A 26285-nucleotide genomic window follows, 5' to 3' on the forward strand; every position below is an offset into this window, starting at 1 on the left:
ACACGGGCACATTGTGATTGGTCCTCAGATGTGCTGCCCTGCGTGCGGAGTGTGTTAATGTAACCTTTGAAGTTCTTGAAAGCCAGGGCCTATGGGAGGTGAGGTTACTGCCTGTATAAACAAAACCGGAGTGGCATCCAATTTGGGTACACAGAGTAAAACTTGTAGGGTTATGTTTTATGTAGGAAGGCCCAGCGAGCAGCTTGCAAGCTACCTTGTGTTCAACAAAGGAGACAAGTCTCTCTCCTCTTCCTTCTCTTGCTGAAGGGGCCATCCAGTAAATATGTCCAAACCAGTAATCTTCAGCTTTGAAGAGCTGCTCTGTCAACAGATGGAGCAGGAACTAACGGGATGGCCCCGATGTGATCAGGTGTTCGTGTGGTGTCGTCTCGATTCCGTGTCGTCATGTGGTGATGTGGCACCACAGTGAGAACCTTGCTGAGCAATCTGAGGAAGTGGTATTGTGGCTAGCTGTAAATCTGTTCTGGGCTCTGTCTGTCTCGCTCTCCCCCTCCACCCCCTGGAGGTTTTAAAGTGTTCCTCATTTCTTTCTTCCCTGCCACGCCCCCTTCTAGCTAATGGGCGGAGTTGCTGCGGCTCTCAGCTCACTGTCTCCTGTTCCAGCGTGGAGTGCGTAGGGATTGGCACGCTGCCTGAGACCCAGGCAGAGCGAGAGGAGTTGCAAGTCAGGCTTGTCTCCACATGTGGCTGTCAGGGCACAGGTTGAGCATTGCTGTGGTTAACCTGATTTCCCTGTTTGACAGAAGAGAAGCATGTACAAAAGTCAGATCGGACTTCCCGCTGCTCGTCGTGAAGCATGCAAAACACTGAATCGGCAGGTGTCTTGGGTGGTTAACTTTCTAGGACAAGAGTCACAACCCCCAAAGGGGGGATATCCCTTCACAAACGACAAGGACGTTCCTCTGCTGCTCTGTCCGGTTGGATCACTATTCTTCATGTGGGGATCAAGATCCCAAAGGGTCTAATGATTTGGGGGGGGGGAGCTTTAAAGGAGCTTGCTTCCCCCCACCAGTCCTCAGCACCTGCCTTTTGAAAATCTGGCCTCTTTAAGCTGTCTCAGTTTTGGCCCTTAAAATTTAGTCCCCTGTGAAAACATTGACACCTATTTCTTCCAAAAATTTCTCTGCTTTTTAAACCCGTCCTGGATTATGCATCCATTCTGGCTGTGACTTAAAACACCGAATAATCTGAAGAGGCAGCGTTATCTTGTCACACCCTCACAAGTGACCACCAATGACAGATTTAAAGGGTCATGAAAGTTCTTCATGGGTTCTGTCCTCTACAGATCAGGAATAAATATGGTGATTGTTGGCTTAGAACTGCCCTTACGGTTCTCAACACTCTTTGGTTTCACTTCGCTATCTAACTAACCTCCACAAATGTATTTCGTGCTCCCTATACTATCTACCATAAGCCCAGCTATTTTAACGATCTCCTAGCTTTGGTAAACTCGTACAGATGTGACCGTGATGGTGTATTTGTAACATGTTCTTGGTTTTGATTAAACCATGAGTGTGTGAACATTCTGCAAACCAGTGGCTTGAAGTTCCTTTCTAGCATGAGAGCAAAGCTGGCTTGAATCTTTGCCTTCTGGTCAAAATCAGATTTATAGAGGCTAATTGGGTGTGACTCCATCATAGTTCACTGCTGATTTGCTGCCTGGTACCTTGCTTTGATGGAATAAGGTGCATGATGTGGAATTCTTGTGTCTGGATGTATATTTATTCAAAGATGTGCAGAGGTCAGTTGTGGGCATGGGAAAAATTAAACCTCCCTGCTGCAAGTAGTCATTCCTGAGATATCTTAACTGTTGATCTGTAAAGTGGGGATGATGGGCACCTTTTAAAATAGTCTAACATCTCAACACTGTGTAGTCTTTGCAGAGAAATTCCTTATCATGGGATGGTTAGATTATTGCAATCATCTGATAGCATCTTAGGGGGTTTACAAGCTGTTTTTTTGAAAGTTTAAAAAAAAAAATCTAGTTGATAAACTTCCTTGAGCACAAATTTTTCACTTTGTCAGGGAGGGCACAACCAAGTGGATGAAATGACATTTCTCTTCCAATCATAAAATATGGCTGTCTTTAGCTAAAAAAAATTTCTGTAAAAATACTTGCAAAGGTAGATTTTTATTGTATTATTTTTTTTGGAGGGAGGCGCTTGCCCTGTTAAGTGTTGTTTTAAATGAAGCCCTGTGGTTTGTTTGAAAATTGGTTACACAGGTATGTGGCAACAGTAGCTCTTAAAGCAGGGATTCTGCCTTTCCTTTCCTCGAGGGTGGATTGTGTTGGTAAGCAAGCCTAAGGATTAAGCAGGGACTGTTGCTATGTGTTTAGACGGAACATCTTTCGAAACAATTATGCAAGGCCAAAAGGAAAACATCCTTAATTTTATTGAAATAGTGCAAGTTGTTGTCATAATTTATTCTCAGTTGTAGCATAATATTTTTGCAAGCTTGCTGTAACATGTCACGCTCTCTGTTTTGGGTTTGGCAGTGTTGTAATTAAACAGAGGCGGAGAGGTGACGGTAGCCCTGCCACAAGTGAAATGAAATGCACATTTAATTATGTCTCAGGAATTTTTACCTCTGACTTGTGTGGGAAAGCCTCCTAAAGCTGTTTCAGAGCATTTCCTCCAAGTTGCAAGGCTTTTCCCAGAATAGTAACAAATAATGTGTAACTTTATTGATGAAATATTAACCAAAAATGGTTAGGGCCGATCTATACTTTGCTGGGAAGGTTGGGCACATGTCTTGGCTTGCCCAGTTTTGCTTGCTTTTTCAAAGCATTTTCCCACAGTTATCAGTGAACGAAATGGAATCTGAGTCTGCTTTGAATATGAAACGTATTTAGGCTAGATTCCAAGCTAGTGTCCATCACAAACGAGATTTTTTTTTTTTCCAATTCAAAGGCTGCATGCTGTGTCCAGTCGTGAGAAATTAGTTGGCTTTGACTTTTTGGGGGGAGGGGAGGCCGGGAGGGGTTTTGAAGTCTGCCTGATGCATACACCTTGCAGCCTTTTATAAACGGGGTTTTGTTTCTGGTAACACAGTATTTAATTGCTACATGCGACTCCCTTTACAAATGGACTGATATGTACTGCTGGTGAGAATAGAAGTTGGTGTGAGAAAAAAACCCACATGACTCTCAACTTCTCTTGCACAAGATTCTAACTTATGGATCATTGTTTTTCACACACCCTCCCTCCAAATGGTTAGACTGACATCTGACTAAGTCAAACACACCACCTCTGTTTCCTTTTTTCTAAATTCTTAACCTTTTGACTCTTTAAAAATTTGTATCTAAGCCTAGACACTTTTGGTAGCATGACTGGATTGGGAAGGACGGGGGATACAGAATCGGGCTAGAACATAGCCTAATAAAGGTGGGGAAAGTTCTAATGACTTTTGTTCCTGAGTCAGGTTTGACGATAAAGGGAGCTTAGCTGTAGGATCTGGCATATTTCCAGCCTGAAGCAGTCTCTTTGGTTAGTGGAGCTGCTGATCATTATTATGGGAATGCTGGAGACCTGATTGGCAGATTAGTATGTCTATAAATGTGACACATAGGTGTGTGCTACTTCTCCCGCTTCCCTAATTCTTCCAAATAGTATGATCCGAGGCTTTGTTTGACAGAGCCTCTCCCTCCCCACCCCCTTCCGAGATTCATCAGTTCTTGCCTTAGTTACCTGATACTTGTGGGAGCAGTGACGGCCTAGTGCAGACAAAGCTTTCAAAGGGGTGCTGAAAAGCAAAGCCCTCTAGAGATTGCACTGCCGAGGCCAAGCAGAATAATCTTTGCAACACCCCTTGCTTTCAGGATGGAAAAAATGTCGGGATCTAAAACAAAATACAAAGCAGAAGTTTTGTAACTAAAACTCTCTTCAAACAGCTGATTATTCTCTCCCCCCCCCCCCCCCTGTGTGCACTTTTGCCAAACTCGCTAAATTCTAACTTACAGCATCGTGTCAAAAGCTGTACTTCCTGGTTAAGTACATAAGATGCATTAGTGATGACCAAGATGAGCAATTCAAGGTGAAAGGTCTCAGTCAGACTGGATAAGGTGACTTAAGAGGTTACAAGAGGATCATGTTTGTCTCGAGTATAATCTGTTGCCTATTTAGGTTTTCAATGGATACAGTCTCAAGTGAGATGGCAATTTGATTTTGATTTTATTTAAAAAGGTTTGCTTTTTTTGAAAGCTGCTATTTGAGGTCCAGTACTAATATATATATTTTTTGTTTTGCAGCGATCCTATACGTTGCTTGTTGAGGCATGGGATTACAGCAATGACACTGCTAGTAAGTATTCATTCCTTGGTTTACTCATTCAAAACTCTTCAGTCAGCTCTCTGCTGAAAGGCTTTTATGTGAACAGGGCTAGTTTGTGACCTTATTCTTCCACAAATTGAGGGTGGGACTTCTGCTGGAGCTCTGTTTATAGTTCTAAAGCACCTTGCAGGAAGTAGGGAAGTCACACAATGCAGGGATCTGGAGCGCAGACTGCAGAGTCTGGGTCTATGATAAGCAAGGATAAGGTACAGCCTACATCAGTTCTGGGGAGGGGAAAAATCCAAGTAGCAATGAGGGGTACAATTTTTAAAAGCGCTTAAATCCCCTTTTTAAAAAACTACTTGAGTACCAGGAACCTAAATCCTCTTGACGGTCAATGGGATTTAAGTGTCAGTCACTTAAGCACCCTTGAGAACTTTTTTTGGCTACATATCATTTCTAAAAGCCACAGTGAGACTTATTGTAGTCATTATCCAAATGATTTTAGAATGATGAAAGATGAGAAACTGGTGGTAGTACTTGTTTTTCTTGGGCGGGGGGGGAGGAGAAATAGGTTCTCTATCTAGGGATTTGTATTCAGGAACTGAAAATATGTAGCAGACACCACCCGATAAAATTGGCTGAAACATGGGGGATGTGTGAGGGGGAAGATCTTCCCCTGGAATGTCTTTGTTCGGTCAATTTCTTTGTCCTTATGTGATCAGTTTCGGCTTTACATGCTAGTCAGAGGAAGCTATAAACCCCAGTGGCTCCTGAGCTGTGCTGCTGATATCCAGCTGTCACTGGGGTGTGTATACCTATAATTAAACGTTAATATTCACTGTATAAACTACACTAAATTTAGGAGTTCAGGCTTGTCCCTCTATTGTAGTTCCTTCTCTGGGTCCCTAAGACTCCCATGCTACTGTTGTCAGAAGCAAAATTGCTGATTGTGTCAAGGAGTTGGAAATGCTCTGCCAAATGTTGCGAAGAAAATACCAGACCTTCTGTCCACCAACCTGATGTCTGTGCCCCCTTTCCACCCCGCAAAATGCACTGAGCCCTACTTGAACTGTGAAGACAGAAACTACTTAAATCATCCACAGCTTGGGACTGGAATGGGCTCCAGACGCAGCACGGTAGAGGGACCCACAGATATGTGTGAAGTGCCAAAGCCCTACTCTTTCAGTTAAATCTGTAGGGGCAAACCCCTGTGCCTGCATGGACCCCACAGAGGCTGTGCTTGGGCACAGGGATCCCTCTGCACAGATCAGATTTCAGGAACAGGTGCAACTTTCTAAGAAGTCCCACTGGTTCCACAGATTAAGGTCACACGTAACAAAACTCATGAAAACTGCCAATAAGTGATACCCATGCTCTCCCTTCCTGTCTAGGGCCTGGTCTATGCTGGGGGATGAGGGGGATCAATCTAAGTTGCGCAACTTCAGCTACGTGAAGAATGTAGCTGAAGTCGACGTACTTAGATCGACTTACCGTGGGGTCTTCACCGCGGTGAGTCGACTGCTGCTGCTCCCCCGTCAACTCTGCCTGCTCCTCTCGCCCAGCTGGAGTACAGGAGTCGACGGGAGAGCGCTGGGTGTGTGTGTGTGTGTGTGTGTGTGTGTCAATTTATTGTGTCTAGACTAGATGTGAAAAATTTAACACCCCCCCCCCCCCCGCTGGATCAATCGCTGCCCGCCGATCCAGTGGGTAGTGTAGACATACCCTATGACTAATGACACTCTGATAGAGCGGCATGCGTGATTTGAAGTCTAGGATCACTGCTCAAGGAACCTTACGGCCTTGGTTGCACAAACTTTATTCAAGGGGAAAAATATCTATAGGTGCTTCTATACTGGCAGTGTCAAATTATAAACAGAAGAGGTCTGCATTTAAAATGAAGGTCTTGTTTACTGTAAGATCGCAGTTTTTTTTTTCAGCCTGGATCTCTGCCATTTCTACTATTATTGGAGCTCATCTTTTTTTCATGAAACAGACTTTCCAAAACTTCACAATGAATCCTTTCTTTGCTCTAATCTTCTGGAAGCAAAATTGTCTTCAGAGAAAACTGCCTCATGGTTCCTCCCCCCCCACCCGCCCAAACAGCATGTTTGACCCAGTGCAGACTTGGTCTTGCATATGTTCCTGATTAAACTCTCTCTCAATAGCTTTACCATTGTATATTTTTAATTGGGTCATCTAAGTGACCCTACTGCACAAACACTTCCTCCTTCCTGGAGTGTCACCACTTTGCTGACAGTAGACTCCCCCATCTTTAAAGGAGATCTCCATAGAATTTTTAACAGGGAATGCTAAGCTTTCAATAAAATTCTTAAATAGTTAAAGTTCTGTAGGCTTCTACAACATTTCCTCTGCAACCCTAATAGTTTAATTTCATTAAATTCTACTGGACTTTTTTTTTCTTTAGGGCTGTTGGAAAAAGTAGGACATAGTGTCATGGTGTCCTGGACACTGCTCTAGTAGGGTTCATTCTTTTAATGGCATATGACAGACCTGATGGAAATTTGGTCATTTAAAAAAATCTAGACTTGACCTTTGCTTCTCTGTATCCTTGTCTTCCCCACCAGCAGTTTTGCTGTATCCCATGTAGCACTTAAGGCGAAACCGTGGCTCCATTGGGTATGTCTACACTGCAATTAAAAACCTGCAGCTGGCCCGTGCCAGCTGACTCTGCTCACCGGGCTTGGGGCTGTTTAATTGTGGTGTAGATGTTCAGGCTCAGGCTGGAGACTGGGCTCTAGGACCTTGCGTGGTGGGAGAGTCCCAGAATGTCTACACTGCAGCTAAACAGCCTGATCTCAGCAAGCCGGAGTCAGCTGGCATGGACCCGCCGTGGGTTTTTAATTGCAGTGTAGACATACCCATTGAAGTCCAAGGGAGTTTGACTTCCATGGGGCCAGAATTTAACCCAGAGGTGTTCTTAGCTTTGTCCTGGATTAGGTTCCAGCTCACTCCCATTGTCTGTTGTTGCTTCATCAATAAAATAAATGGAGCTGACAAGGGGTATGACCAAGTGCTATTGTAGCTTACTAGTATCCATTGCATGTGAATTCAAGTCAAGCATAAGAGGCTTCAGCATCATGTAAATTAAACCATAACTGGAAGATGTTTGGAGGCCAAGATTTTAAAAAGTGACCAATTTAGTGGCCAGAGATACCTTATGGTGCCTAGCTTTTCTGAGGGTGGGTGCTCAGCAGTTTCTGAAAATCAGACCCCTACAAGGCATCTCAAGTTGGATACCCAACATTGCTGGTCACACTTGAAAACTGTGAATCATAGAATATCAGGGTTGGAATGGACCTCAGGAGGTCATCTAGTCCAACCCCCTGCTCAAAGCAGGACTAATCCCCAGACAGATTTTTGCCCCAGAACCCTAAATGGCACCCTCAAGGATTGAACTCACAACCCTGGGTTTAGCAGGCCAATGCTCAAACCACTGAGCTATCCCTCTCCCACCCCTCCAAGTTTTTTTTAAACTTTAGCTGCACCACCCCAAATCAAAAAGAAACATTAATAGCTCTGCAGCTTAGCCAAACACTGCCTGAACCCTACCAGCTCTCTAGTGTTAAGAGCCGCGTACAAGCTTTAATATCGTCAGAGGGCTTCTCTCTTCCACCTCAGCAGTTGCCAATTGGTTAATGTTTCCTCTAACCCCTTTATCAAAGCTTGGGATCCCAAATCAGAGGTCATCAAGGGAATTATGAAGATCATGTTTTCTAGGCTGGCTGGCTTCATTCTTATTACTTAGTGTTTGCTTCTTATTAATCTGGTGTGGACTGGGAGTAGAAGGACTGGTGTCCTCTCCTGTGCTTCCAGGTGGGACTAGGTTGAGGGTGGGGAAAGAATACAAGGAAGAACATGGCATACTTGATTATGAAAATGCCTTTGCTCTCTGAGTGATGGCTATTGGCAGGTGTTGATCACGGTCATGTATGCCCACATGAGCTCTCATCAGGAATTATGTGTGCAGTATTACTGTGACCTGTATCCAAGAAAGATACTTTAATGGTAACCAAAAAAGACCAACTCCAGTCATCTTTATTTCATGGTAAAATTGAATGCACTAAGGGCCTGATCCAAAACCCATTGTATTCATGGGAGTGCTGCCATTGGGTTCAGCAGGCTGTGGCTAAGGGCCTAAAGGACTAAGCAGTTTGAGTGAAACATGGCAGAGCTACCTATCTGTGCATACATGCTCCCACATGATATGGTGGAGGCAAGAAGAGGGAAGCTCTGTACCATTTTTTTGAAGGAAACACGGCTTTCTGGTGCCATGGAGTGAAACGGGGATGAATATGTGAAGGAACAATTCTCAGGTTCAAAAGCAAATCAGTTCTATAATCCTGCTGGTAAACTGTCTCTGTTATCACTAGCCTCTTCCTCATTCAGCAGGAAAGGATGAAAAGGCACCGGGCTGGGATTGGGCAGAGTTGTGCTGCAGACTCAATGCATGCCCTTGGCAAAGTCACTTAGACCCCAATTCAGCAAGGTACTTAAGCATGAGTGTATCTTTATCCGTTGAGTAGTCCCACTGAAGACCAACTGGTATGTGCTTAAGTACTTTGCTGAACTGGAGACTAATTTTACAGAAATAAGCTCACAAGGTATTCCTTTATCCCAACAGAATTGCATTTAAGCTACAGTGTTGTACTGATGCAACTATACTAGTTTGAAATCAACCTAGTTAAAGCAGTACAAAAACTGTCTGTTCATCATGGGGGGGGACCTACATTACAAATTACTCCTAGTTCTGAAAAATGAGTTGGAAAGAAAACATTTTTAAAACCTAAAGTAAATCATAGAATCATAGAATATCAGAGTTGGAAGGGACCTCAAGAGGTCATCTAGTCCAACCCCCTGCTCAAAGCAGGACCAATTCCCAGCTAAATCATCCCAGCCAGGGCTTTGTCAAGCCGGGCCTTAAAAACCTCCAAGGAAGGAATAGAATCATAGAATAAATAAGAAGGTGGTGCCATTAACTCTAAACTGTAAAAATGCAATAGACGCTGGACTCCTGAACCCAAGAATATCATGACAGTTTAAACACAGATCAACAGGCTTCTCTGGTGGGATAGTGAATACTTGGATTTATTTGGCTCTCTTTAGCTAGAGATGAATTGTTACTGCTCTGAATAACGGTTGTCTTGTTTGGAAGTTCCTTCTGAAAGCTAAAATTGGGCTCTCATGAACACATTTAAAGAAATTTAGACAGAAAATAGCCCATGTCTTAATCAGCTTTGCAAAAGTTTTATTCGCCTTCAAGTCTGCCTTATGTAAAGTCCCATACTTTAAGTGTTGAAAGAACAAGTAAATGTTTTGATTCATTTTAATTCTTAAATGTGATAGTCCTTCAGAGAGAGCATTCTAACACATTAGTGGCAAAGGGCCCTTCTAGCTAGAATTTTTCTGACTCTGGATTATGCTCCCATATACAGAAGTCTGGCCTGGTACTTTATTTTGTTTTTGCACTGGGTTTGCAAGGGTATTTTGGCTATTTTATGATAAACTTTCACTCTGTAGTCAAGTGCTGCTAGCAGCAGGTCGTAAGGCAGTGTCAGATCATTTTAAGTCACAAGACCTGAACTACGAAGTGAAATACCACAGATATATACAATGTTCCATGCTAATGTGAAATATTATTATTTCAGGCTGTGATTTAGACAGTTGTACGTTTCTAAAAGCCAGAAAATTTTGCTGGAACTAAATGTCAAGTACAAAGTTTAAACTCTTTAAGGAGAGAAGGGGAAATCTATACTCCACATATAAAGCAATTTGAGTTATTTGTACAGATCTCTGTTAGGCGAGTGTCAGCTAACATCTAAAGAGCTAATTTTCACAGTATTTCCTGGCCAAAACGGAGTGAGAGTCACTTATGCCAAATGTCACTAGATTTCTCATGTAGAAAACTCTTTATACCTGGCTTCCAGAAGCCTGCAAGCCTCTTGCATGTGTCTGTCCAATTTGAAAGGTTACCTTATTAGGCTATAATATTAGGGCTAGAGGTTTTCACAAATACTGTAACAGACAATACAATACTACTTGAACAAGTGGAGCAAAATGCACGATGCACCAAGCTTAGATTTCTGTCCCTGTCATAGGTAGGAGTAAATGCAATTCTGTTTTCCTCCTCGACTTGCTAATCTTATAGGTCTTATTGGGAGTCTTAAGTGAGAGCTATTAAAAAGGGGCGGTCAGCATTAGCCTAACTGTTCTCACAGTCGTCAGTCTGGCTTCTGTTCAGTACACAATACGTGCATGTCCGTTAATGGCATATAGGCTTTGGGGCAACTTTATTCTTAATTTTGGAGACCCTATTAAAGCCAGCCTACAGCAGTCTCTCGAAATCCTGTTTGTGAGACTGACTGACTTCCATCCAGTTCAGATGACCAACAAAGCGTTAACCTCCCCTTCACTTCTGACTTCTAGATCCTGATAGCATTATCGAAAAGGCATCGCACTCCGGTATGATCAATCCGAGCCGTCAGTGGCAGACTCTGAAACAAAACGCAGGCATTGCCCATTTTGAGTACCAGATCCGCGTGACTTGTGATGAGCATTACTATGGCTTTGGCTGCAACAAGTTTTGTCGACCGAGAGACGACTTCTTCGGCCACCATACCTGTGATCAGAACGGCAACAAGACTTGTCTGGAAGGCTGGATGGGGCCAGAATGCAGCAAAGGTTTGTAACTAGTTTTGAAGGATGTACTGATAACGGTCTTGGATAGTTCAGTGGACACGGAGCACTTAACCTCAAGGTTGCTATTCTGTTGCCTGCTAATGTCAGCCCGATTCCTAGAGGATAACCATCCACACCATCGTAACCCCTCACCGGTGCCTTTGTTGGTAGCCTTGGCAGAGAGGCCAAGGATTGATTGGGCAAGGACTGTTCTATCCAGTTCAGGGTTCAGGTAGACTGGCTGGACTGCATACTTATTGATGCTTTCTCTGGTTTTGCAGCTACCACGGCTGCCCATGTACCCATTATATAGATAATGGATTTTATTCTATGGGGCTTTCTATTTAATGGGCAGAATTTTCAAAAGTGCCTAATGACTTGTTTAAACGTTACCCAGCATCTCTTTTGAGCCCATATCAATTCAAGAAGCATTGGAATATTAGCAGGTGTCCTCTTCAATTGAGTAGCATTGATTACCCACATCATAGCCTGGGGGTGAAATCTGGCCTGAATTGAAGCCGGTGAGGGTTTTGCCACTGACTTTTAACGAGACCAAGATTTCCCTCATGGGGCAGAACGTCTTGTGTGCCGCGTCAGAGCGAGCAGGAAGACGAGACCTGCCGTGAAGCTGAATGCGGCGGAAAGGCTTTTTATTTGCCCAGAGTTCCAGGCTGTCTCCTACATGAGTGGATGTTGCGGAGTGTGTTCTCACTCCCTTAACAGTGTGAACTTTGGCAGGAGAAACGCAGATTGCTGAGGTGGAAGAATGGATTGTCAGCAAAACGTGTTCGATAAAATATAGGTGCAGTTTCAATCTAGACCCATTGAAATGGTGTGTGCACACAGGTCTGGGAGAATACGGCTGGTTCTTACCAAACCAACTAGCACTGCATTTTTTTGTAAGGTGAGGGAAGAGCTCCTCTCACCTGCAGATGCAGAAAGAGAAATTCTTGTAGAACAGCATGGGGTACAAGTTTATTAGGCACAGTGGCTTCTCTGGGGTTGACACAAGTTCTTAAAACAGCATCCTGTGGGATCCCTATTTACAGTTAGCTGCCTGGATGGATTTGCTGTTGTAAGGCACACCCTACATCTTTCCAGTAGTTGATATAAGAGACCTGTTAAACCTTGGCTTTGGTAGGATTACAATGCTAGCTAGAGATTAAAACATTCCCACGAGCGGGAAATGGACAGCATACTTACTGATGCTTTTTCTCTTTGCAGCTATTTGCCGTCAGGGTTGTAGTCCCAAGCATGGTTCTTGCAAAACTCCAGGAGAATGCAGGTAAATAAACTGATTTTTGCTAACAAATTTGTAACCACTCCCTGCTGTGAATGCTGGACAAGGGGAGAAGTCGAGCTATCCAGTGATTTCAGGCAACGGCCTCTTGTTCATGTCCGTTGCACTGAATAAGCTATAAATGCATCTGAGACTTTAAGGGGGGGGAAAAAGCAAATGGCGGCAGCATTTATGAATTGAATGGGCTAAAAACAAATTATGGTGAATGCTTCCTAATGAGCAGTAACTAATTGCATCTGTATAAATTGGTGCAACTTGTCTTTTAAAATGGAGGGCTGATTATGGGCTTTTCTGCCAGCAGTTCTAAATACAGCGTTGCTTTTCTTCCCTACTCTCCCACCCCCTGCCCAGCTTTTCCCATCAATAGGCAAAAGTCAAGCATTCTTTAGAATGGGATTAGTAAAATCTCTTGGTTCTTTGGCTTTTCTGAGCCAGGCTCTGAGTGCTGAGAGGTTAATAGCGGGGATGGAATCTTGTCAGCAGACACTGATGAATGCAGAATTTTGTTGCTGTGCTTTGAAGTCGATTCCGGTCTGGGCAGGAGACAATGAAGAGCAGAGCTTAGACATAACTTAACAATTTAACAATTAAATTTTTGGAATGTCTTGAATTTATTTGTTTGTATTGGTATTTACAATAGGGGGAGGCTTATTCCCTGATCAATGCAGAGTATTGGATATTTCAACGTCGACGCTACTTAGAGACAAACTGTGTTTAGAAATTTTGTTTAACCACTGATGGTGCCCATCTAGCAAGGGAATAAGGCGGGGGTTCTCAAACTGGGGGTCAGGACCCCTCAGGAGGTGGTGAGGTTATTACCTGGGGGGTTGCAAGCTGTCAGCCCCCACCCCAGACCCTGCTTTGCGTCCAGCATTTATAATGGTGAATATGTAAGGGGGTCGCATTCAGAGGCTTGCTAGGTGAAAGGGGTCACCAGTACAAAAGTTTGAGAATCACTGGAATAAGGAGCTGTAGTTTTATGTATGAAGTCGTTGGGTCCAGTGACAGCATGTTACACACATCCTGCTTGGCCATGGCTAAGAATGAAGATTGGCAAAATACAGAAGGTTAAAAGGAACAGAGAGCAGTTTTCATCCCTTCCTAAAGGACGGTTCAGAAAGCACAAGTAGGAAACAAAACAATGCTACCTGACACTGTGTATTGCCTTTCCCTTGTCTGTCTTTGGGGGGTGCTAGAGTGAGGCAAAAGAAATGACTCCAGCGGTTCTGATATTTAACAGCATTGGTGTCAGCTAGTCCAGCTCCAAAACACCAAGCCAAGATCTTTAATTGAGGAGCCTGTTGGAGTAAATCTGATCTGAAGTATCCTTTAGAAGTGGGCCAGCGGCTTGAGGCAGCCTCAGCTGATGTACACCAAGGATTTGTGCTGCTGTCCTTGGGATAAGCAGGCCATGCAAGGATTGCGGTCTCCTCACCAGGCATTGTTTCCAGATTTTTTTTTTTTAAGGTCTTTCTCTTTCTAAGTCTCACCTCCTGCTCACTGCCCAGACATGCACTAGTGCTCTTATTTACTTAAGGTGCAACTTTCCCACACTTCATTTGCACAGTCTTAAAACAATGCTGTCCTTCTGGCGCTCTCAGATAACTTCTGCTTGCCAAGGGAGACTCATAGCTTTTCAAGTGAACACACAAATAAGATTTGATTTTTTTTTTTCCCTCTGAAGTTTTGATGAGTCATATAGGCTGTGTGTTGTAAATGCAACCAAATTTAAAAATAATGTCCCAGCACAGGCTTCTCTGGGGTCTGGTGTAACAGATGACTTGCAAACATACTTAAAATATCTTTTTCCCCCCCTTTTGAGAGTCAATCTTTTCAACACAGAACTGCCAAGAAAACCAAACTTATTCATGAATCATTATACAAGCAAAGGCACTTCACATTTCTCATGAGAAACTGCTCCATGCCTGTTATTAAATGAGAATAACTTAATGGATTTCTGTTCTGGAATTAATAGAAGATTCCCGTTGCTTTCTTTATTGGCTTTGGGCCTGTCCTTCAAAATGGAAGTCAGATCTCTAGCTTCTTTAAAAAGTTCATTACTGTAGCTTTTGTGTAACTAAAGCAAGAGTAAAGATTTTCAGTGATTTGCCTCCATTTCCTAGCAGGGAGTGAAAGAGTCTGGAAAGGATGCAAATGTTTATAAAACTAAGGTGCTCTCTTGCAAATACTTGGATATAAAGTTGCATGCATGCAAGGAGTAGCATTGAATTCAATGGAGTTTTGCAGGTTCAGATCCGGAATTTGGTCTTTTTGCATCCTTCTCCCTTTCTGTAAATGGAAAGACTTGTTTTCTCCCATGAGTTGTTGGGGAAAGACTGTCTTTCTTCCCCCTCCCCCCCCCCATTTTTGGTTTTCTTTTGCTCACAAAGAAACTTCTGCAAGTTAAACTAACACTTTTATTTTTCATTCACTTAAGAACATCAGGTGTTTCACATGGGCTTTGACAGGCTGCTGTTGAAATAGCTATGGAAAAAATTAATTAGGAGGATTTTTAGAAGGGGGAGTTAAACTTACCACTGGCTGTGGCTGATGAGGCATCACATGGAGCCCTCTAGCTTTTCCCATGAGATGGATTTACTGGTCAGAGAACAGCTCTTTTGAAAACTGAAAGCCTACCTGATTGCTGCACAAGGTTTATTTTCATAATTTAGTGATGGCTTAGTGAATGATGGCTGCTGATCACTTACCGCCAGGCCCCATTAATGAAATACATTACTTTACTTTACTTAGACCCTTGACTTCACACTTAAACCCCTCAATTTCCAATATATTTTAATTCTTATGGAAAAAATATAACTGTTTAAAATCTGAAGTGCACTCACATTAAAGAAAATGTCTGACTTTCGCACAGTAAAGATTTCTTCTTGCTACCCTTTTTAAAATCAAACGAATCTCTGTAGCTTGGTGAAGATTAGTAATACTTATTAAATCCATTCTCTGGACAGTAGATAAAACTAGTTTAGACCTGGATGCAGAGTGACTAGATATTCTTTTTTCCCAAAGGGTAAACACTAGCTCTGAAGTACATTGAAAGGGAGGAGGTGTTTTTTTTGGCCAAACACCAAATTATGGGAGTCTTTTAAAAAATCCCATTATCATGCATGTTACATAACTTTATATAAAGGCTTCTAGCACAGATAAAAGGTAACTTCCTCTAAGGCTGAGATGACTTGCTTAGTGCTTTATGACTTGCCTTGCAATGGGCTCTGAGTTGGTGTTTATGGCTTGGTTTGTTTGTCTTCCTGCACACACAGTTTAGCTCGAATGCCTGGAACCTTGCATTCATGAGGCTGTCCAGATAACCATTGTTTCCTCTGACTTTTTTAATGTATAATCCATTCTGTCAAAGTCCAGAGATTGATTTGTTGCGCACACCCACCCTCTTTGCCTCGTTTGTATGAGCCTCAGAATAGAGTATTATTGTGATGAATGGCCCCCATGCTGCTTCTCCCAGAACAGTTATTCTTTTGTGAGCAGGCCGGCTTTAGAGACCTTGGCAAAACGGCTAAAATGTTTGTTTACAAGAAACCATGAAACAAACCTTGAATGGCTTCCTTCCCCCCACCTCCCCCAGTCTATCTTAAAACCTTGGAGTTCTGCAGTCCCTTGTAGTCTTTGGAAGTAATTCCAAGTTTTGTTTCCCTGTTCTGTTTTTATTAAGGTGTCAGTACGGATGGCAAGGCCAGTACTGTGATAAGTGCATTCCGCACCCAGGATGTGTCCATGGCACTTGCACTGAACCATGGCAATGCCTCTGTGAAACCAACTGGGGTGGTCAGCTCTGCGATAAAGGTATGCTAATCTTGTAGATAGCCAAGTGTAAAACTTGAATTTTAATGCTGTTGGATTTAGTGTCGAGAGACAGCATCCAGAAACGTGGTGGGGGTTTTTGTCCTTTGTGTTTCTGCCACGCATCGGTTGTTAGCGTACACACGTTGCTTTCCTGTGTCCTGGCCCGCTTTTGTGCGTCGATACGTTCTATAAAGTATCTAGAGTAACAGCACAAACCCCTCGTTGTTCAAGCCTTGTATTCTGGTGCTCATCTTCTTACAGATCTTAACTACTGTGGGACTCACCCGCCTTGTTTGAATGGTGGTACCTGCAGCAACACCGGGCCTGACAAATATCAGTGTTCCTGTCCCGAGGGCTACTCAGGACAGAACTGTGAAATCGGTAAGTGCTTTGGCACAGCTGCAAATGGCAATCGACCGTTTACCCTTCCCTTTGCATTTAGGGGCGATTTTGCACACCTTGTCTGGGAAGTTTAATACTGTTACTAACGTTGGCAAAGGATATCTGATGCGCTCACAGTTGTTCCACGGTGAATGACTGATCTCCTTAATCAGACTCAGTCTAACTTTTGAGGACTTCTGTAGCTCTCTTGGTAGGAGAGCGAAATTGGCTCTCACCCAAGCAGATATAAGTCACGGTATGTTGATCAGGTCAGCTTAGCATGAAAGATGATTTCCTGCCCGCTTGATACGGTGTAAAACCAAAGGGTGCTAATAAGAATAAGATAGAGTGGTGTCTTGTGTGGTGGTCCAGGCGTGGAAATCTGCAGAGGGAGTGGTAGTGGTTATTGGTAATATCCTTGGGCTATCCCCAAACTGATGTGGTTGTATGTTTGGTGCAGCGGAACACGCCTGCCTTTCTGATCCTTGTCACAATGGAGGAAGCTGCTTAGAAACCTCTACCGGATTTGAGTGTGTGTGCACGCCTGGCTGGGCTGGACCAACATGCACTCTTAGTAAGTCATTCTTTAGGCATTAAAAAACGTATTGTAGTAAGAGGCTGTTTCTTCCTAAATATTACAAAACTTACTTATAACCACTGCATTTGTCCAGGAAGCAAACCTGTGCTTCCATGAAGCTTGCTAATACCTCTTGCAATTTTTGCATTGGTTTATTTCTTCTGATGTTGTACTGCTATTAGTGGGGCTATTAATAAATTCAGGAAAATAATTGGAACAAACTGTCTTAAACTCCATGCTTGAGACAACTAATTACTGTTTTAACAGCTTGCCAAAACTTTGCCTCTAGAGCCTACAATAAATTCAATAGAGCAGGCCTGGCTTTCATTTACATTCTGCCCCTTCATGCCGCCCTGATGTAAATTAAAAGGATCTTCATCTAAACGAGAATAAGGCCAGAAAGCTCAGGGAAAGCATACTCTCCTCCTTATGGACAAATCATAGTGGTGGCTGCTGCAGACGAGTTCTATCAATGGGGTGCCATTGCTTTGGTATCTTGTAACAAAGCTAAGTTACTCCCTCCCATTCCTGCCCTTCATTTGCAGATATTGATGATTGTTCTCCGAATCCCTGTGGTCATGGAGGCACCTGCCAGGATCTCGTTGATGGCTTCAAGTGTATTTGCCCACCTCAGTGGACTGGGAAAACGTGCCAGCTAGGTAAATATTGACTTGCTCTATTTCACGCTTTTCTACAAAACTGCTACTGGAGAAACTGCACAACTAACAGCTCTGATCCTGCAAACACTTAGGCACGTGTTTGACTATAAGTCTGAGTCCATCCGTTGATGTCAGCGGGCTTACTCAGATGCTTAAAGTTCAACCTGTGTAGAGATGTTTGCAGAATTGGGGCTAGGCCACACTCCACTCAGAATGGCTTCCTTGGTTCATTTTACTATCGACGCACCCTGGTTATTGCAGAAAACAGCCAATTATCATAACTAAGCTAACAAAGCCATATGTAGGTATTTAAACTGCAGCTGAACCAGGGTTTGTTTTTGGGAGTTTCTGCCCCCACCTCCTTCCCCTCCCTTTGGCTTTGTGGGAAAGTTGTTGTCTCTCTTCAGCCATGTCAACTCCTCCAGACCAAGGAGTTCACAGCTGGGTTCCAAAATGTGGGTGATCTCATGAAGAATGAGCTGTCTGCATTCTTTATGCAACATAGTAATCCCAGTGACCAAGCTGCAGTGCTCCTCCAAAATGCTTGATTGAGTCTGTTGTCTTTTGTTTTTTTAAGTTTTTCTTAATGAGTGGCTGGGTAACTATCAACTAATTAGTGTAGCCGGCATGCTGTAATTAGAGAGAAATCAAAAGGTACTTCAGAGTCTAATGTTTGATTGCCTTTTATTCCACTTTGTCTCCCTGGTCCACTCTGTACGTTAGAAGCTCTTTTTAACTTTGAATGAATTCCTGATTATTGCTATGAAAACAAGAGGTAGATTCCTCCCCTCCACCCCCCACATGCACTGTACCTGCAGCTCAACATTTTGCTGTTCCAATTGTCTTTCAGATGCGAATGAATGTGAAGGCAAACCTTGTGTCAATGCCAACTCCTGCAGGAACCTGATTGGCAGCTACTATTGTGACTGCATTGCTGGCTGGTCTGGCCAGAATTGTGATATAAGTAAGCATCTGTGGACATTGTGTCCAGTTTCTTGATCTGCTGAAAGTTACTATACAGTCCACTGAATTGAGCCTTGCTTTAAACTTGAAGCAAGCAGCCCCTACAGCCAGTGATCTTTTCAGAAAGGGAGTAGCTTGTCTGGAATGAAAATACACAATTTTATCAAACTCATTAGTCTTTTAACGTGGCTATGTTCTGATAAGGTGACTAAAACAATGGTGTGAAGTTTCACTAACTGTACTGGAAGAATTGCTGAAGATTCCCACCCATTATAATAACCTTATCACAAGGAAGGCATGCAGGAAATTTGACAAAAGGTTTATGTAGCCAGAGTTTTCGAGTTGCTTGAACTTGTCTAGAGTAAATGTGAGTTGCCTTCTAAATTTGTCCCAATTTTATTGCAGATATTAACGACTGTCTTGGACAATGTCAGAATGGAGGATCCTGCCGGGTGAGTTGGTCATATTTAAGCTGGTTATTAAATGTTGAAACCAAAGCAGTTGAGTCTGAATACCAAAGATGTAGGAAAAGTACACGGGGCAAATACACAACAGATGTAAATCAGCGTGTCTCCATAGAAGTCACTGGAGCTAGGTCATGTTACTCTAGTTGATGATTTGGCTCCTGTGGGGGTGGGGATGTGTGTGCACGCTCCATTTAGGGGAGCAGGGCAGGGGGACTATATAACTGTAATAAATGACACATCTTTATCACCAGTGACAGTCTTTGCAATAAACAGACACAGTATTGTTACACATGCACAATAAATGTCTCCTTTTTAAATTTTGGCTTAATGTGTCGTCCTGAGAAACATGCTCTTGCCATGTTTAATTTGCACTAAGGTGTGGTGGTTTTTTGTGATAGTGTTGACATGTTAGGGGTGATATAGCTTGGGCCTTTTTCAAAATAATTTTAAACCTGAATATTCTTTCGCAGGACTTGGTTAATGGTTATCGATGTATCTGTCCGCCTGGCTACGCAGGAGATCACTGTGAGAAAGACATCAATGAATGTGCAAGCAACCCTTGCTTGAATGGGGGTCACTGTCAGGATGAAATCAATGGATTCCAGTGTCTGTGTCCTGCTGGTTTCTCAGGAAACTTCTGTCAGGTGAGCCTGGCTGAAATGCAAGCCCCAGATAACGGGAGTTCCTACCAGCCCTTTCTAGGTCTGCACACACTGAATACCTTGTATCCAGTGAACCATGTTGTAGTTGTATAGCTGTCTGCCAAGGAAGTGCTTGTGGAAAAATTCATGGCTGCTGAAGATTTTTAGTTAAACAGATTGCAAGTGTTCGCATGTCAAGTTCTGTTGCATGCTCACTGTTAACCTTCAGTGGCTGCTAAGTATCAGAGTGCTGTCTGTTGAAATCACTGCATGTATAACTGTGCATTATGTACAGTTAATAGCAGGAGCAGATAAAAAGGTCAGATTCCACAGTGTCTGCTGCCTGTAGCTCTGACAAGAGTAATAATAAAACCTTTGTTTCACTCACTGTCTCCCCACCCCCTTTCCCGCCATTTACAGTTGGACATAGATTATTGTGAGCCCAACCCTTGCCAGAACGGTGCCCAGTGCTTCAATCTGAACACAGATTACTTCTGTAACTGTCCTGAAGATTACGAGGGAAAGAACTGCTCCCACCTGAAAGATCACTGTCGCACTACTCCTTGTGAAGGTACGTGTTACGTGTGTGTGTACCCAAAAAACATTTTCATCTCTTCTCCCAAAATAAGGCTCAGCAGGCCAAATTCAGCCTTGGAATAAATGTTTGTAGCTCTACTGAACTCAATGAAGCTGTTTCTTGTACACCAGAGCTGAATTTGGCACTGTCAATGCTTGGATGAAAGATACATTCTTTAAAACCTACTGTGAAGTTCAGTTAGGCTCTGGAAGTAAAACATGGGTAGTAACTTGGAGATGAGAAGCCAGCCTGCTTGGTAACTTGATAGATGTGACTTGATCACTTCCTGTTCTCTGTTCTTCTGCAGTAATTGACAGCTGTACAGTGGCTGTAGCTTCTAACAGCACGCCCGAAGGAGTTCGTTATATTTCTTCAAATGTCTGCGGTCCCCATGGGAAATGCAAGAGCCAAGCAGGTGGAAAATTCACCTGTGAATGCAACAAAGGCTTCACCGGGACCTACTGCCATGAAAGTAAGAACTAAAAAGATGCTTTTGTTCTCTGATCCTGAATCTGCCTGTTGCAAATGACTCCATACCAGTCTGAGAGACCACTAAAGGGTTTGCTCTACCACAGCAAACCCTGGAACTTTGCATATTGCTCTTGGGTGAGGCAGACTGGAATTCCCTAGGCCTATGGGGAAGTCTGTTACAACAAACCCTCTAACCTTGAAATGTAGGCTTATGAGGTCTGAGGTGTTTAATAGCAGATTTCACCTTAGAGTTTATGGGCTACCTTTAAAAGCTCTGTTAAAGTGTATATTACTGGGGGAACTAGTGCTGGCTGTTTCAGCTATTTCTTGTAATCTTTATCAGCAAATGGTGTTTCTAGAAAGTGTGTGTGTGTGTGTGTGTGTGTGTGTGTAGGGGGGGGGTGTTCTTTTGGCAAAGCTTAATTATACATAGTCTCCAATAATTGTACTTAGCTAGAGTTTCTTCAATCTGTTCACAGATATCAATGACTGTGAAAGCAATCCATGTAAAAATGGTGGCACTTGCATTGACGGCATCAACTCCTACAAATGTATTTGTAGCGATGGATGGGAAGGAATTTATTGTGAAACAAGTAAGTTAAACCCTTGACTCCCACTGAAGACTAGAGATCCTGAAGCAGCACAGGGGAGGAGAGACTCTGAACGTACCGTCTTTATAATGTGCAGGGACCACCTATAGTCTTGAGGCATGATTCAAAGCCCCCTGAAGTCAGTGGGAAGCTTTTCATTGAGTTTTGGGCTTTGGATTGGGGCTGTTAATGCTTGGGGAGTTTTAGAGCTTCATTACACACTTGTTAGGTAGCCAAGTACAATTGGGGATGAGGATCGGGTAGAACTGAGTCACAAAGGGCTTGCCCAAGTCAGTAGCAGAGTGAGAACAGAAGTTGGCTCTGATGCTCTAACCCTCTAGACAGTCTCCAGCAGAAAGCATTCATGTACATAAACACACTTGCTAGAGTAGCAAAACTGTGTTCGTTATCTGCATGTGGCGCTTGCGTTTTGCATGTCTTGGCAGCAGATTGGGGGGAGGAAGAGGCGGTGAAGAACTGCTAGCCTTTGACTGACAGCCAAACAGTGTAATTAGGCCTCTTTGCTTTCAGTAGCACTGGTGGCTTTTATGGCAGGGGACTAGAGAGAGGTTTACTGACATGAAACAAAATGAGCTGGGGGGGACACAGTACAGAGCAAGCATAAGTCAGTGATGGGGATTATCTGCTTGCAGATCTTAATGCAGACAAAGATTTGGGGCCAAATCCAGGGCCAGAACATGCTGCTGTGAGGCATGAAGTATCTCCGAAGAGGCTATGCACTTCTTGCTCATTTTCTCTTTCAATACTTCCAGATATTAATGACTGCAGTAAAAACCCTTGCCACAATGGGGGAACGTGCCGAGATTTGGTCAATGACTTCTTCTGTGAATGTAAAAACGGCTGGAAAGGAAAAACTTGCCACTCCCGTAAGTCTTAGCATCTAACGAGTCTTCATCCACTTGCTGTCCTGCCTTGCGAGAGTACTGGAACTAAGGCTGGTTTGGTCTTCCTAGGTGATAGCCAGTGCGATGAGGCTACATGCAATAATGGAGGAACGTGCTATGATGAGGGAGACACTTTCAAGTGCATGTGTCCCGTGGGATGGGAAGGAGCCACTTGTAATATAGGTAAGTGTGCTTTGTAACCTCCAGGGAGCAGATGGAACTCTTAGTGTGGGGCTCAGTGCTCCCTCCGTCCCTCCCACCCTCTGCACTTAAGTTGATGGCTTTTAAATCCTTATCAACTCTTGTTTCTGTTGCAGCGAGAAACAGCAGCTGCTTGCCAAATCCCTGTCATAATGGTGGTACCTGTGTCGTCAGTGGGGATTCTTTTACTTGTGTCTGCAAAGAGGGCTGGGAAGGACCTACTTGCACTCAGAGTAAGTCTCTCTGCTTGAGCTCTTCCAAAGTGTTGCCTGATGAGAACATTCGCTCATCCTGTCGCCCTCTGAGATTTGAGATGGAAACCAGAAGGGAGAACTGTTTGATGTAGGCTTTAGCATCACCTGAATCTTTGTTTTTAATGACATTCTATGATAGAGCCTTGACCTGGGCATGAGAAAGTTGCACATGAGCTAAGTGGAGACAGATGTTGGATTGTTTCCTCCTGCATTCTTTTTCTACCAGCAGCCCGGTCTGCTTCCACTCATTTCTTCCTGTTAGATTCTTTACAAGGATTTCTTCCTGTGTACATGTGTTCACCAGCATAGCTAACAAATTTTGTGGTGGGAGCCTGGAATCAATTTAGCAGAGAATTTCAGCATATTTTTGTAAAAGTTAAACTAACTACATGTAGCTCAAGAACTGGAAATTCAGCACATCTTCACTGACGGCAACACTATTAGCCGATGACTGTTATATTCATGTCTGTCATTTTCTCTTTGCAGATACAAATGATTGCAGTCCTCACCCTTGGTAAGTTATGAGCTGTCTTTCACGTCATCTTTTTGTGTTAAACTGTTGATTTTGATTTTATTACTCCTAGTAACTTGAATATTGGTGAACTGAGATCTCCTGTCTGACTTTTTGTTGTTTTTTAGTTACAACAGTGGAACTTGTGTTGATGGGGACAACTGGTACCGCTGTGAATGTGCTCCAGGCTTTGCTGGTCCAGACTGCAGGATAAGTAAGTGTTAGTCAGATCAGCAAGAAATATATTAATGCTTATTTAAAATGTGCTGCACAATCATGTTTTAACTCTGCTCAGCTCTGCAAATCAATCCAGCTGCAACACTTGTCCCTATCTGGCATTTATGATTAGAGCCCTGCAAATCCACAAATATCTATGGACCATTTTTGCGGCTCAGATGCTGATACAAAATTTGTATCTGCGCAGGGTTCTATGATCTCTAGTTGGTGAGTGGTGGTAGAATTCCCTTGAAAACCATTTGGGTTAAGTATATGCCTAATGCTTCCAAGGATGTCTTGGTTCAGCAGAGGGGTTAGATTGTCCTTCAGCACGATCTTCCCGGTTAGAACGTGTTTATGCTCCAGAGTTTTCTATGTTTGAGGAGGAAGCATGCTAATTAAAACACTTGTCAATTAATAATCCACTTACAGACCCTGAGGTGGTATATGTACTTACCTGTAATTATTAAATTACAGGGAAGAGGACACGGACATATTTTAATAACATAGCCATGAAAATAGAATTATTCACAGCAGTAATAAAACTGGAAGGGGTTTAAAGTTGTCGTCAGCCAAAGTATTTAGTATGTGGGCTAACCTGCACTGTGTCAGAGGAAAAAGTGAGCAGGTTTGTTTATGTAACAAAGAATGTGTCCTTGCCCTTAAAGAGCTTAAAGTAGCCATGCAGGGCCAGGTGCTGATCTTTGTTAGAATAGTGTAAATCTAGTGTAATGCCAGTGACTTTAGAGGAGTTACTCCAGAACTGAACTGGGGTAATGGACATCAGAATCCAGCTCCCTGGGAACTGTGGAAAAACAAAGACTTTCACTATAGCTGACTGTCTTTCTCTCACACCTGTATATGTATAATACGGTGTATAAATATATATAACTTCCCCTCCCCCACAGATATCAACGAATGCCAGTCGTCACCCTGTGCCTTTGGAGCTACGTGCGTGGATGAAATTAATGGGTACCGTTGCATTTGCCCACCTGGTCGCAGTGGCCCAAGATGCCAAGAAGGTATTCCAGGCAGCATGTGACTGGCAACAGTATCAGATCCAGCTGACTTGCATATTAGCAATTTTTATAGGAGTAGCATGTTTAAGAGTGTGAAAGTTCATAAATACTAGTTGTTGGGCACAGGGATTAGCAAATCCAATGGGACAAGGTCTTGGGTTTTTAAAAATGCTTAACAGTATTTGATCTCTGTTCTCAGTTACAGGAAGGCCTTGTATTAACAATGGGCGAGTGATGTCTGATGGAGCTAAATGGGATGATGATTGCAATACCTGTCAGTGTTGGAATGGAAAGGTCGCATGCTCTAAGGTACGTTTTTACAGTATCTGGGTTGCATTGTTTTCAGCTATAGAGCAAACAGCTGTGCTATAAAACTTCATTCTCTTCTAGGTTTGGTGTGGTCCTAGACCTTGCCTGATACATGTCAAAGGTCACGAGTGCTCAGCTGGCCACACCTGTGTCCCTATTAAGGATGACCACTGCTTTACACATCCCTGTTCTGGAGTGGGTGTATGCTGGCCTTCAAATCAACAACCGATAAAGACCAAATGCAATTCGGACTCTTACTATCAGGACAATTGTGCCAACATCACTTTTACCTTCAACAAAGAGCTGATGGTCTCAGTAAGTAACTTAGAAATATAAACGTTGTTCAAACTCCTGAAAGCAAGCTGCCATGTGGTACTGCACAAAACAAATGACTTGATTTTGTGCAAGTCAGATGTTGTGGAGAGCTTCTAACTTTTCAGTGGAAATCTGCAGTATAGATACCGACCCTTGCCTGTCCCCAACACACAGATTTTCAGCTCTGCCATATCTAGGTATCTTTTTGCTAATTCTGGCTTTCTGGATACGGTGCTTCTTTGGAAGATGTGTTACTTAAAGCCCCTCCAGTCCAAATTCTCACTGGTATTTTTGTTTTTTTTTGTATTTTCAGGGTCTTACCACTGAGCACATTTGCAGTGACTTGAGGAATCTGAATATTTTGAAGAATGTTTCTGTTGAATATTCTATCTACATTACCTGTGAGCCTTCACACTTAGCACACAATGAAATCCATGTTGCTATTGTAAGTATACTTCTGATACCCTGTCTCTTTTTTAACAGGTTGTCGATATATGTAACACATGGATTTAATGAAAACCATAATTCTAGGCTTTATCAGTACTTCCCATGGCTTCAAGTGCAATTTCTTCTGAGATTGGTAGGGGTATCATAGCTTTAGATGTAACATAATGTGCTTGAAAGTTAACATCTGATAGCAATCCTGATAGTTTAAGGTAGCAAAACAGTTATGATTAGAAGTCATCCTAGTCACTTTTTCATGTCTTCTGAAAAAGATAAGGGCTTATACTTCCTGATTGATCTCTGCCCCTAGATGAACTTTGTTTTGAGAGTTTTCCGGAAAAGATTCAACTGATTGCAAAGGCTTGCTCGCGGTGGTTGGTTATGCATGTTACCATTCTGGTATCCAATACTAACTATACTCCTTCTGTCTTAGTCTGCTGAAGATATAGGAAAGGATGAAAACCCCGTCAAAGAAATCACAGATAAAATTATTGACCTGGTTAGTAAGCGTGACGGAAACAACACACTAATTGCTGCCGTTGCAGAAGTCAGGGTACAGCGGCGACCAATTAAAAATAAAACAGGTAAGTTTTAAACTGAGACTCCAAAACTTCATCTCTTGTAAAGAGGCAGCTTCCAGCTTCATCTTACAGCACAACTTGCACTGGATTTAGTGGGCCA

General features: G+C 43.0%; 1 protein-coding gene across 2 annotated transcripts in view; it reads left to right on the top strand.

The window, feature by feature from the left end:
• JAG1 (jagged canonical Notch ligand 1) overlaps positions 1 to 26285 on the top strand; it is a 37114-nt gene that overhangs the window by 8162 nt on the left and 2667 nt on the right. Inside the window, exons 3-25 of one of the 2 annotated variants that reach the window (XM_005287401.5) lie at positions 4271 to 4322; positions 10740 to 10994; positions 12216 to 12276; positions 15974 to 16104; positions 16366 to 16485; positions 16946 to 17059; positions 17608 to 17721; positions 18572 to 18685; positions 19090 to 19136; positions 19622 to 19795; positions 20213 to 20363; positions 20677 to 20841; positions 21320 to 21433; positions 22204 to 22317; positions 22405 to 22518; positions 22653 to 22769; positions 23277 to 23304; positions 23430 to 23515; positions 24426 to 24539; positions 24736 to 24845; positions 24927 to 25160; positions 25474 to 25605; positions 26038 to 26188. In XM_005287401.5, the coding sequence (XP_005287458.1) occupies positions 4271 to 4322; positions 10740 to 10994; positions 12216 to 12276; positions 15974 to 16104; positions 16366 to 16485; positions 16946 to 17059; positions 17608 to 17721; positions 18572 to 18685; positions 19090 to 19136; positions 19622 to 19795; positions 20213 to 20363; positions 20677 to 20841; positions 21320 to 21433; positions 22204 to 22317; positions 22405 to 22518; positions 22653 to 22769; positions 23277 to 23304; positions 23430 to 23515; positions 24426 to 24539; positions 24736 to 24845; positions 24927 to 25160; positions 25474 to 25605; positions 26038 to 26188 (2812 nt within the window). The remainder of the gene's footprint in view (positions 1 to 4270; positions 4323 to 10739; positions 10995 to 12215; positions 12277 to 15973; positions 16105 to 16365; positions 16486 to 16945; positions 17060 to 17607; positions 17722 to 18571; positions 18686 to 19089; positions 19137 to 19621; positions 19796 to 20212; positions 20364 to 20676; positions 20842 to 21319; positions 21434 to 22203; positions 22318 to 22404; positions 22519 to 22652; positions 22770 to 23276; positions 23305 to 23429; positions 23516 to 24425; positions 24540 to 24735; positions 24846 to 24926; positions 25161 to 25473; positions 25606 to 26037; positions 26189 to 26285) is intronic. The other variant, XM_042846947.2, reaches the window with a different exon arrangement.

This window comes from Chrysemys picta, chromosome 3 (genome assembly GCF_011386835.1).
Source record: "Chrysemys picta bellii isolate R12L10 chromosome 3, ASM1138683v2, whole genome shotgun sequence".
Classification (NCBI taxonomy): Eukaryota; Metazoa; Chordata; order Testudines; family Emydidae; genus Chrysemys; species Chrysemys picta.